The following is a 12,248-nucleotide window of genomic DNA, read 5'->3' as shown; positions in this document are numbered from 1 at the left end:
TTTTAGTGTAATTTCGGATCTTGATGGATGAAGGCGTCCATCCATAGAGGTCAACTCAAACACTCTCTGCTGAAAGAGCAGCACAACGGCCGGCGTTGTAGTTATTTACTTCCTGTGCAATATTATTCTGATAATTTATTCTATTACGGGTGACTTTCGTTTGTCTCATCCCTCTGTCTGCCTTTCTCTGCTTCCCTCTGCCTCTTCCTAACTTATTACCTTATTGCAACATACCTTTTCCAAGAACAAGAGGAATTACCTTTTTTTTCGTAAATTGTATGTATTCGTTCTCCTTTGCAGACTCGATTTTGTGACTTTCGAATTCCAAATCTGAATTCCGATCTTGTGGTAACCTGTCAAATAAAGTGCAGTAAAATGACACTTCAAAATATTTTAAAGTGAAGTAACTGAAATATTATAATAACGTATTAGGGGGAATATGCTATTTCTATAAAAACATAATCATAACTTCCTTAGATTACTTTTAATATTACCAAGATCATTCGACTTGTGAATATTTGAAGGAAGCCAATTCCAGAAACTAGCTGCAACATATAGCTAAAGGACTCTTCCATTGCAAATTATATTTAGGGAGTTTGAGGATATAGCCATCACCTCTTAAATTATATTTGGTTTTCCTAAAATTGCAAAGATTTCTAATATATGAAGACCCCGCACTACCAAATAAGCATTTATACAGTAGTACACTGAAGAGACTGATATATTTGTCTCTGCTTTTAAATAGACACGTTAGCGATACTTAGTAATAGTTCATATGGGACAGATTTCCCACTGACCTAATAGTGTTCCGCCGAGAATATAATATTGGCGTTATCTTAACGGTCGCTTTGTAATTTTCCTACTTCTAAAAGAAGAGGGCCACAATAATCTAAATGAAGAAGAATACTGAAATGCCTTATTTATAATTATTAGCTTATCCATAGGTAAAATACGTCTGATCCTTCTAAGAGCCAAATCCCCTACTAATACTTTGATCTTAGTAAAATAAATAAAACTATATTTAAATCCATGAGACCCACTACTAAACTACCAGAATTGCTTGTGGTTGGTTGCGTAAATGAATCAATAAGTAAATGTCTGGGTCAACGTCATTCTCCCTACCGCCAAATTTGGTGTGACACGGATGTTCAAAGGTTTTCCAGCCGGCGCCGCCCATGCCCTCTCCTCAAAGTTGAGTTGAAAAGGCCAGAGTAAAGTTTATAACAAAGCACGCTGCCCCAAATATTCCAGGGGCGGTTGAGGATCGAGTTCCGAAACAAGCACTAACAGATCGTCGTTGTCAAGCCTGGGGAAAAAACACTTTGAAGGTATTTTTGAGTATTCCAAAGTCTTCCTTTGAATTCTGCATTGGCAAAGATGACTAAAATACGCCTTGCTAGCTGGAGTAACTACACGCGGTTGGCTTTATACAACTCCCATGGGATGTTTTCGTTAAAGTATTAGTTGAAAGTGAAAGAGGAAGCAATCTATACTGGTGTCAGTCTCGGACATCTCAGAGTCTCTAAGTTCCCTTGCATGGAATTGGTTCCACAATCAGAGCTACCAGATACAATTTATCGTTAGAACCATCGCTATTTACAATTAGTTTTTTTGATCAATTGGAAGACTAAACAATGCTTGTCCGGAGAAAAATATAATCAACTACCATCTAGATTGATTACCGGTCCCTCGTGTTTTGGCATGCATTCATGGTCTCTTTTCGTGGAAAAAACACATTTCATTAAAATACTAGTTTTATGGCTTCGATACTTTCAAACGAAATTCAATGTTTAAGTTGTTGGAATAATAATGTGTGCCGTCTACAATGTGGTTAAATTAAAACTAACTAATAGCCGCTTTATGAATAAAACAGCAAACGAAGTTAAGAAGTCAACAAGTTTTTCTTATAGTCATTAATACGTTACTAAATTCCTTAAAATACACCATGCATGGGTGTGTAGTGGAAATATTATTGAAAGAAAATTGTTAGTAACAGACTACATTTTGGAGTTTTTTTTGCGCGAGCGAGCCGAAATACTTTGGCAAAGTCTTGCACTTTAATTTTAAACGCAGTATAAGCCAACTTCAGTTTCTCTGGTGTGTGAAGTTTTGAGAAAACTCTTTTACTTTTGAATTGATTGCTATTAATTCAAAAACGTTTTTAAAAAAATCGAAAATCGTGGGACTGAAAAGCTTCTATAGCTTTAATTATGACTCTTTTGTTGAAGTTCTTACTGAGTTTCGAAGTTTCTCCTTAGACAATCTCGTATCCAGAGCCTTTGTTTCTTAGCGCAGTAAGAAATAAAGGCTCCGGGTACGGGTACCAGATTGATCCTTAGAGAGAAACATTACCTTGCGCATGCGTCGGACGAAAGCAAGTTTAACTTGCAAAAGAAAGAAACTTTTGTTGAAATCAAACTACAGCTTTTTTCCTTTTCCTACTTGCATCATCTTCTTGTTTTTCTTTTTCTTTTCGTTTTCGAACTTCTCCTTCTTCTTCTTTCTGTTCTTCTTTTTTTCTTTTTCTTTTTCTCCTTCTCCATCAGTTACAGTCGCGTCGTTTATCAGTCAAGAGAGCTAACAATGAGTGAACCACAGACGACAACAACGGAAGAGCCAAAGTCACAGGCGCCACCTGATTATCAGCAGTCTTCTCCAGAACAATACCCCATTCAGGTTCCGCCCATGATGCAGCAAGGTCAGCCAATGATGCAGCAAGGTCAGCCAATGATGCAGCAAGGTCAGCCAATGATGCAGCAAGGTCAACCAATGATGCAGCAAGGCCAACCAATGATGCAGCAAGGTCAGCCAATAACGATGCAGCCAGGTCAGCCAATGATGCAGCAAGGTCAACCAATGATGATGCAGCAAGGTCAAATGGCACCAATGCATTCCCAAACTACCAGCAATACAAACGTGGTAATGATCAACCAGCAGCCTGTTACTGCCCGTGCTGCCCCACGAGAGTGGAGTACGGGATTGTGTGGCTGCTTTGACGACTGTGGCACTTGTAAGTGTAAAAACTTTAATTCTGTGCTGGGCACAAGGCACATAATACAGCACGAGAATACACTGGTACAGGATGGACGATACAGGGCACATGGTACAGGATGGACGATACAGGGCACAGGGCACATGGTACAGGATGAAGGATACAGGGCACAGGGTACAGGATGAAGGATACAGGGCACAGGGTACAGGATGAGGATACAGGGCACAGGGTACAGGATGGAGGATACAGGGCACAGGTTACGGGATGGAGGATATAGGGCACAGCACAGGGCACAGGATGGAGGATATAGGGCACAGTGTACAGGATGGAGGATATAGGGCACAGAGTACAGGATGGAGGATATAGGGCACAGGGTACAAGATGGAGGATATAGGGCACAGGGTATAGGATGGGAGATATAGGGCAACGGGGAATAGGATGAGGATACAGGGCACAGGGTACAGGATAGAGGATACAGGGCACAGGGTAAAGGATGGAGGATACAGAGCACAGGGTACAGGATGAGGATACAGAGCACATGGTACAGGAGGAGGATACAGGGCACATGTGCATGGTACAGGATACACGGGTAATGGGCACAGGGTCACAGTGGGTACAAGGGACAGGGACACAGTTGTGTACAAGGGACAGGGTCACAGTGGGTACGAGGCACAGGGTCATAGTGGGCACGAGGGAGAGGGTGTCAGTTGGGTACAAGGGACAGGGTCACAGTGGGTACAACGGACAGGGACACAGTTGTGTACAAGGGACCGGGTCACAATGGGTACAATGGACAGGGTCACAGTTGTGTACAAGGGATAGGGTCACAGTGGGTACAATGGACAGGGTCACAGTTGTGTACAAGGGACAGGGTCACAGTGGGTACAATGGACAGGTTAACAGTTGTGTACAAGTGACAGGGTCACAGTGGGTACAAGGGACAGGGTCACAGTGGGTACGAGGGACAGGGTCACAGTTGGGTACAAGGGACAGGGTCACAGTTGTGTACAAGGGACAGGGTCACAGTGGGTACAATGGACAGGTTAACAGTTGTGTACAAGGGACAGGGTCACAGTGGGTACAAGGGACAGGGTGACAGTGGGTACGAGGGACAGGGTCACAGTTGGGTACAAGGGACAGGGTCACAGTGGGTACGAGGGACAGGGACACAGTTGTGTACAAGGGACAGGGTCACAGTGGGTACAATGGACAGGTTAACAGTTGTGTACAAGGGACAGGGTCACAGTGGGTACAATGGACAGGGGAGAGATGTAATGTATAGGACACAGGGTACAGGGCAAAGAGGACATGGTACAAGTAGGGTTAAGGGGAGGGCGTCACAGGGCTAGCTCTGACAGTTGACCTGTTTTGAAATCAATTATTTATCACGATTTCTTTTCTTTGTTTAAGGTTGGTATGCGATTTTCTGCAGAACTAATTTGTTGTGTGACATTTCTCAGCGTCTAGGAGAGGGCAGATGCTTCGTCTGTTGTTGCCCTTTTCCTCTTCTTAGCCTCAGGATAAAATTCAGAGCTGAGCAAAACTTCAAGGTATGTATGTTAAAGTGATCTGTGTAAAACCTCTATTGCGGATTCTCAAAATCCTTGTTCAGCGTTATCTAACCACTACGCGAGGTTTATTAATTCATATATAATTTTTATATGCATTCATTCGTTAGGGATCACTATGCAATGACCACCTGACAATTAACTTCTGCTTCTATTGCGCCTTGTGTCAGCTGGCGAGGGAGATTGACCACGTTCAACGCATACAAAGAGTCAATTGAGGTTGTCACATGGTTGTCACATGGTAACTAAACCTTGTTCGCTAATTTTCAGCAAGTTCGTTTACAGTCTAGCTTGATAGTAGAGTAGCAATACGTAATGGATTTTTATCGTTTTTCTGCCAGTTATATAATCAGCATTTTATTCTATCTTATTTTGAAACCGTTAAAAGAAACTAGGAAGGTTTCTGATGCCGTTAGGTGCATGAGAGATACGTCAAAATTTAGTAGACCATGTGTAATGATTATTGTATACCCTATTTTAATAGTGTCCTCTTGTCACCATGTGTCAGATATAGGGACGCCAAATGAAGACATAAATGACATAACTACTTTTATGTCGAAACATTCTGTAAATTTATTTAGACTAAAGTTAACTACCGTCCAAGCCTTGCATCGCGACGCACTAGTTTGCGAAAGAGAAGACAGGAGACATTGGTTTTGGAATAATTTTGGCCACGCTAGTGGCAAGTTTAATAATCAATAAACCTCTATAATCGTACAAAATACCAAAACCCAAAGAAGCTATGTCTTCGGCAAAGGTGGGGCGAGAATAAACACGCCACAAGCCACATACTGTGGCGGCCCCACCAAGGCGCGATGCAAGGTGCGGACAAGGAAAGAGAGAGTTAAAATTAAACCACATAACTGGACCAGAGATTGACCTGTGAAGAAGTAGCCCCTGTCTAACCAACTTCACGAGCCAGAGATTTAGCGCATGCGTTCCTTGCCTGCTAAAGCAATCTACCTAAATATGATATAGTATATATAACACGAAATATCCGATTCAGATAAAAAAAACAAACAAACAGATAAACAGCCCTTGACTGACCCATTAAATTATACAAGAGATTGACCCTTGAAGAAGTAGCCCATGTCTAACCAACTTCAAGAGCCAGAGATTTATCGTGTGCGTTAATTGCGTGCCAAATACTCTACTTAAATATAACATATGTAACACGATATATCCGTTGGCGATAACACAGATAAGCAGCCCCTGACTGACCCTACCTGTGTCATCAAGCGGACGCGTGAACATGTTTGAAATTCAATTGGCCTGAGCAGTAGGTGACCTAAGATAAATTTTAAAAGCGTCGGATTTCCAACGGCCCAGAGTACGTATTTGGGCATCAGAGAAGCCATTGTCAGCAGCGTGGCAGGCGGCGCCGATGCGAAAGCTGTGGCTCTTGTACCGCTCTGGGTCGAGGCCACAGAATATCAAACACCTTTTAAGATCGGTGTTAAACTGTGACACCGTAACTGGACTTCCATCTTGATGGCAAAAAAGTGGCCCCGCCAGCCCTCCTCTAAGATGACAATATTGTGAGAGAGATTTGACGGGACAGAATGGCTGGGAATCTTCACGATCGATTAACACGTCAAAAGGCCGGCGCCTCGTGTTATGTTTGTAATCAATGATGGTAATCTTAGCTGAGTGGAGGTTACCTTGGGTCATCAGGAAAGATAAAGCATTAAATTGAACAACCGTGTCTCTAGACTGTGCACTCTTGGCAGCTAACTCTCCTACACGGAAAAACCCGTAAAAGGCTAGCAAAAACATAGCAGAATAGAGGACTCTTTGAAATGCAGAAGAGTTGGTATGTCTGAGGGCCTGTACTAAGTCGTGGAGCAGTGGGCGAGTGATTGGCAACCGTACATCAAACGGACGCCGACGATTTAAAGCTGTCACGAGCTTTTGAATTAAAAATGCTCTTGTCGGATCTTGAAGCCCTTGCAGCTTGTGTAAATATCCGATCGCGGATAAATATGATGAAATAGTGGAACAAGCCAATTTCTTAGCCGAAAGGTATGAAATAAACAAAGCTATTACATCGGGCTTTAGAGGTAAATTTGGTTGAGGAGATCCGTAGAATCTCTGGTGAAAAGTACTAAAAACCGACCAAGCTCGCCGATAAGAAGCACGAGAGCCCTCAGACAAAGCCGAGCGTAAGAGAACACCTAAGTTAGAGACCAACTCTCCGGCAGAAGGTTCGCGGGTATCGCCGTAGCGCACTCGTCCGCGTCGGGCATGAGCTGTTTGAATTTGTCTACCTGTAAGCGGGAAATTAAATCGGCACGACTATTACTTAAACCTGGCACATGTTGTGCTCGAAATAAGATATTATGGCGTAAACAACTTAATACAAAGTCACGTGTCAACATCATAATTATCTTATCTTTTGAGGTCTGTCGATTAATGATTTCAACCACCGCTGCGTTGTCAGTGAAAAACGTAACACACTTATTAGCCATATTTGACCCCCAGATATGTATGGCAATAACAATAGGAAAAAATTCTAGAAATGCGATGTTAAAGGATTTCCAAGAAGCCGGCCAAGCGCCGCAAAACCAATGCTTACCAAAGATAGCCCCGTAACCAAGTGATGCCGCGGCATCTGTGTATAGTTCGAGGGTAGAAGACGTCTCCCATTTTTCCCCCAGAAAAAACGATTTGCCGTTGTAGGCGTCTAGAAATTGACACCACGTTATAATATCTTTTTTGACTTCCTGAGTTAAACGAATATGATGATAGGGATTAAGGCGACCCTAGTAGTATAGGGAATGGGGGTTCCAGCGCAATCTCAACACGGGCAAGACCCGTGTCAAAAATCCACCTACGGACAATCCCCACTCCAAGTGTGGTTGGGGGCAACAGCGCAAATATATTAGTCTATATATGGAGTGCGAAGAATGTAAAGAGTTTGTTTATGATTTCTGTGTAAAGTGCTTGAAACCCAAGTTTGTACCTACTAAACCAAATAAGTATATTTGTTGTGGTAAGAAAATGCAAATAGAAGACGACACGTCAGCACAGTGTTACGAGTGCGGTAAAAATATTCGTAATGCCGTGCCTTGTGCTACCAGGGAACAATATTATTCCAACGGAGGTCGTAAGAAGACGCCATACAAAAGAATAAAATACTTCAGGGACTGGATGAGTCATATCCAAGGTTATCGACCGGTATATTTAGACAACGAAGTAAAGAAGAAAATCATAGACCATTTAGAAGAGCCAACCCCACAAAGCCTACGGAAAGCGTTGAAAAAATTAAAGCTAGGGAAATATTACAAAGCTATTCCCTATCTTTTGTCTGAAATTACCGGTAAGTCTATTCCCGAGGTTTCTGATATGACAAAAGCCGAGTGGATGTTTTGTCGGCTGGATAAGGATATTCCTTATTACCCTGACGTAATTTACGAAATATTTCACGAAATCGACCCCAACCACCCCCTCTTAGGATGGATTCCAAGAAGATAGTGAATCTTATGGCATAAGATGAGAAATTACGCGTAATAATTCACCAAATAAGGTCATGCAAATAATTTATATTACGCGTAATAATTCGCTAAATAATTTATATTACGCGTAATAATTTACTAAATAAGGTCATGCCGTGTATTATGACATAAGATTACGCGTAATTTCCAGACTGTCGTTCGATATGTAAACGAAATCCTGTCGCGCTCTTTTCAAAGCAGATGTTTACTGAGCAAGCTTTCTTTGAAGCTCTTCTTTCGCTTCTTGGTAGATCTTTTTGCGAGATTCCTCGGAAAGATCTCTTACGACTGTTTTTTTATTCCTTATGTCCGACTTTAGTTTCTCGTATTTGTCTTCTTCAGCTAAGATAAGCGAGAATTCTGCGTTGTCTATCTTTCTGTCACGCAAAGCCTTTGAGACAAGGTCAATGATCGTATTTACTTTAGCCCTTGACAGAGCTATTGTCGTGTCATGCTTGGATATTTTGCTTGACAACTGTTTCATAACGCCTGTTGTAACAGCCGAAATAATACCGCAGACGGCGCCGACGCTAGCCAAAGGAACTCCAACGATTATTCCCGGTCCAGTAAGCGAAGTAGCCACGCCAGAGCCTGTTAACGCCACGGACATGGAGCCGGAAGTTATCGCAATCTTATGCAGCGTACTCCGGGCTCTGACGTACTTCTTCCTAACATTTTCATAGTGTTTTGCCTGCCCTTCCAAGTAAGCCAGGATTAAGTTCGCTTTATTCAGACGAAAGTTTTCAGCGTTTAATTCGTTAGGTTCCTTAGGAAGTTCAGGATAAAGTGGAGGCGCTGATGGTATAACATCCATTATATATACTAATGTACGACGCTTTTGGGAATGATATTGAGGAGCAGCCACATCACGACAACCGGGATTACTGGAACTGGAGGGCCTTCAGGAAGATGTTTCCGCATGCAGACCCTAGTAAGTTCGAAAGGAGACCCGATGGGATTTACTATAACGGCTCTAGGATGTACAGCAATGAGGATTTGAAACCTACGCTGGTTAATCAGATAGACGATCAACTGAAGAATTCTGGTTATGTTGAACATAAGCCCGTGCAAGGTTGGTCAAAGGAATTATTGCTTGGTACCAGTACTTATCCGATACCCGCAGTTTCATTTGATAAACACCCAAGCTTGGACCTAACGCTGAACATGCGGATTTCTAACAAGCATTCCTTTCCGTTAAAGGTGCGGGATATCTTCAAAAACGTGCCCATTAATCATACCACCGCTAAGGAATCTCATGAATGGTTAAGTGGTCCTAACATGCGTTATTGGCCGCAGCAACTAAACTTTGCAGTTTGGTGCGCCACCAGCGGTTGTGGGGTAAGCGCAAGCTTGATGAAGAATTCAATATTTATGTTTCATTTTCACTTCACGGTTAGAAGAATACTGCATGAAATGGGTGTTATTGCGCTGCCGGGAGATGCCACGTTTTATCCAAGAGATAATAAATACAGCGTGCCGGCTTATGACAGACTTTGTAAGGAGTTTGACGTTGTAGGGAAGGATTTCCGATGCACTGCCGGCGCTAACAATGGTCTGGGGCATATTTGGGCTTATTGGGGGATTGGTGGACACGAGCTAAGTGATAAGGAAGTTCATGCGTTGAATCTACGATGGAACACTGGGTATCACAAAGAAACTCACGACAGTAGCACCTTCTTTGAACCCAACGCTAAGACCACTAAGGAAGTTAGAGACGGACCTTTGTTCAAAGACGAGGGCGGTAAGTATGCAGGGGCTAATCCACTGATTATCAAAATTACCAACGACGAGCAAACAAAGCAATATCTTAATTTCATACCCCCAGAAGGTAAAGGACTAACCAAAGCCGGCCTTGCCCGTTTAAACCGCAGCATAGAAGCTTACGTGTATTCTATCCTTGGAGCTCAGGTAAACACCCGATCCAGCATAATCGGAAATACTGGCGCCGCAGAAGAAACGCGAGCCGAAGCCTTGATCTTATTTGAAAGTTCAATCTTGGAGGGCGACATTAGCAAGGGCGTACAGCGTTACCAACTAGCCATACAAAATTCTAAGGCGAGGTTGGACTATGCAGTAGCCCCGGGTTGTTGGTTAATGCCAAGTAATTTATCTATAAATACTGGTTCTGTAGTAGGATACAACAACAAACTTCAACGAGCTACTAAGGATATGAACTTTGGGGTGAATGACGTGAACTCTGACACTCTTAAGAACATTCCTCACTTCGTGGAGAAGCCAAAAAAGGAACACGCAGAAAAACCCGAGCCAAAGAAACCATCAAAGAAGGTCCTGCCTGCGATACCTGAGGAATATGACCATAACTTACTAAAGGCCGGCCTAGCAGCTGCAAGCATTGGTCTGAGTTATTATATATGGCGATGAACAACCCCTACGTAACTGGAGTAGATTGCGTTTATACGACTTACACAGGCGAGAAAAAATACACCCAGGCATCTTGGGTTGATGTCACGGGCATGTCCGTGAATTTGAACTACTCAGGGAAGAAATTAATCCTTTGTAGTATTTGCATGGGCGCGAGCAGTCACGCCAACGTCGGCTTTAGGTTCCTGGATGAGAATGGCGTACTGCAGCCTATGCGCGCGAAGACAAACAACAGGGAGCCTGCGCATTTCTCCGTAGAGCCCAACCCAGCCAGTAATGAGAACCTATCGGTTTGGACTTTCCACATGGTCGCCGATTGCCATGGGAAGGTAAAGCTGCAGATACGCGTAGATGATACGGGGAAGGTCACGGTAAATAGCATAGAAAATCAGAGGGATCAGCCTTATAATCACGCAACCATTAGCACTCTTACGGTGGTGAGCCTTTAAATATATGAATCCGCACACGAAAGAGGACTGGTTTTTTCATTACCTGGGGGAGAAGGGCTACGTAAACGACGAATGGTATGACACCGGATTGTGGGTGAAGGTTGGGGGCCTGGGATTGATCATGTGTACCATTAGCATTTCGACAGAGTATTCGGGCAATGTCGGGTTTAGGCTCGTCGATGAGGCCAACCATCCGCTATTGCCTTACAGGTCAAAAAATAATGCTAGACATTCAACCCATTTTTCATGTGAACCCAATCCACCTACCCAAGAAGACCTAACGCCCGTGACTTTTCATATGATAGCTAATTGTCAATATGCAAAGCTTCAAGCTCGCCCCAGCGATGCCACTAATTCTGGAGCCAACCCCAGCAACTTCCGAATAAATGTTGTGGGAGATCCTCCGGTGGATGCTACTTGGAATCATAAGACCATTAGCACTATGACCGCCATACCGCTAGTTCCGCATTATCAGGGCGGCGCGAATACTATCTTTACTTATCCCCAGTCGAGGACGCCTCGGGCGCCTGACGACGATAAGCCACCAGTAATACACAAGGATAAGATCAACCCCTCATCTTCTTCAGGAGTACAACTCCAATAGCGACGACCAAGATCCAAATGTTGTTACCCACGAACTTCAACAGTTCGCCGCCGGCCCTAAGTGCCAAGGAAACAACCGAACCCAGCAGCCCAGGAAGACCGGCTGCCATCTTTTTTCCCAAGTCCGTCAGCCCATTGCCTAATTTCTTTACGCCCGCGCCTGTAGCCTTAAGCGCGGATAGGATAACTCCTACTACGGTGCTAATAGCGACCGCAAACGCCAGCGGAACGCCATACTTCAAAAGGGCTCTTTTTACCTTTTCCTTGGTGGTAAGCCCCAGCTCCTTTTCCAGGTTTTCCTTTTGAGCCCGCAATTCCGCAAGGCGTATTTCGAGGGCCTCCACTTCCTTTTGAGCTGCCTCCCTTTCCTCTTCGGGACGAGTTTGGTCATTGATTATTTCCTGCTGTTGCTCTATTTGTCCCTCCAGGTCTTCAATAGCCTGATCTCTTTGCCGGATTTGTTCTTCCTTAGTGTTAATTTCGGCAACCAACTGCCGCCGTTCCTCTAGAGAGTTGGATATGGTAATATGCATGTTTTTAGCTTCCTCTTTTGTCAGGCCTAACTCCTGTAAGGTGCGGTCTAAAGCCCTTTGGACTTGGTCTTTATCGCGTAGGGCATCGTCTCTTTGTCCTCTAATTTCTATTATTCTTTGGGTTTTGTCATCAACTTCTCTCTTTTGAGCATCGAGAAGTAGTCGGTTTTGCCTCATGTATTCTGCCTCCCTTTCTTCCAACGTTTCTTCTAGATCGATAACGCGTC

At 43.5% G+C, this 12,248-nt stretch overlaps 2 protein-coding genes across 2 annotated transcripts; one reads left to right on the top strand and one right to left on the bottom strand.

Annotated features, from left to right (window-relative positions):
* The first annotated feature begins 1,030 nt into the window (after positions 1–1,030).
* Positions 1,031–5,121, top strand: LOC148906977 (uncharacterized). Its single transcript, XM_089036713.1, has 4 exons — positions 1,031–1,328; positions 2,547–3,010; positions 4,403–4,542; positions 4,671–5,121. The coding sequence occupies exons 2-4, from the start codon at positions 2,584–2,586 to the stop codon at positions 4,776–4,778; spliced, it is 675 nt and encodes a 224-aa protein (XP_088892839.1). The 5' UTR covers positions 1,031–1,328; positions 2,547–2,583; the 3' UTR covers positions 4,779–5,121.
* Positions 5,122–5,486: 365 nt separating this feature from the next.
* Positions 5,487–7,171, bottom strand: LOC148906976 (uncharacterized). Its single transcript, XM_089036493.1, has 2 exons — positions 7,136–7,171; positions 5,487–6,855 (listed from the first exon to the last, which is right to left on the bottom strand). The coding sequence occupies exons 1-2, from the start codon at positions 7,169–7,171 to the stop codon at positions 5,824–5,826; spliced, it is 1,068 nt and encodes a 355-aa protein (XP_088892619.1). The 3' UTR covers positions 5,487–5,823.
* Positions 7,172–12,248: the final 5,077 nt, after the last annotated feature.

The sequence above is a fragment of the Actinia tenebrosa genome, unplaced genomic scaffold (assembly GCF_029948245.1).
Source record: "Actinia tenebrosa isolate PJP-AT-01 unplaced genomic scaffold, QUT_ActTen_1.0 PGA_scaffold4__44_contigs__length_22323623, whole genome shotgun sequence".
In the NCBI taxonomy this organism is placed as follows: Eukaryota; Metazoa; Cnidaria; class Anthozoa; order Actiniaria; family Actiniidae; genus Actinia; species Actinia tenebrosa.
This window is presented reverse-complemented; position numbering and strand designations above follow the sequence as displayed.

Coding starts and splice junctions, on each gene's coding strand:
- LOC148906976 (XM_089036493.1), bottom strand. CDS start 7,171: ATGCCGCGGCATCACTTGGTTACGGGGCTATCTTTG. Junction 6,856..7,135: donor TGGTTACGGGGCTATCTTTG/GTAAGCATTGGT, acceptor TTTAAGTAATAG/TCGTGCCGATTTAATTTCCC.
- LOC148906977 (XM_089036713.1), top strand. CDS start 2,584: ATGAGTGAACCACAGACGACAACAACGGAAGAGCCAAAGTCACAGGCG. Junction 3,011..4,402: donor CTTTGACGACTGTGGCACTT/GTAAGTGTAAAA, acceptor TCTTTGTTTAAG/GTTGGTATGCGATTTTCTGC. Junction 4,543..4,670: donor GAGCTGAGCAAAACTTCAAG/GTATGTATGTTA, acceptor TTCATTCGTTAG/GGATCACTATGCAATGACCA.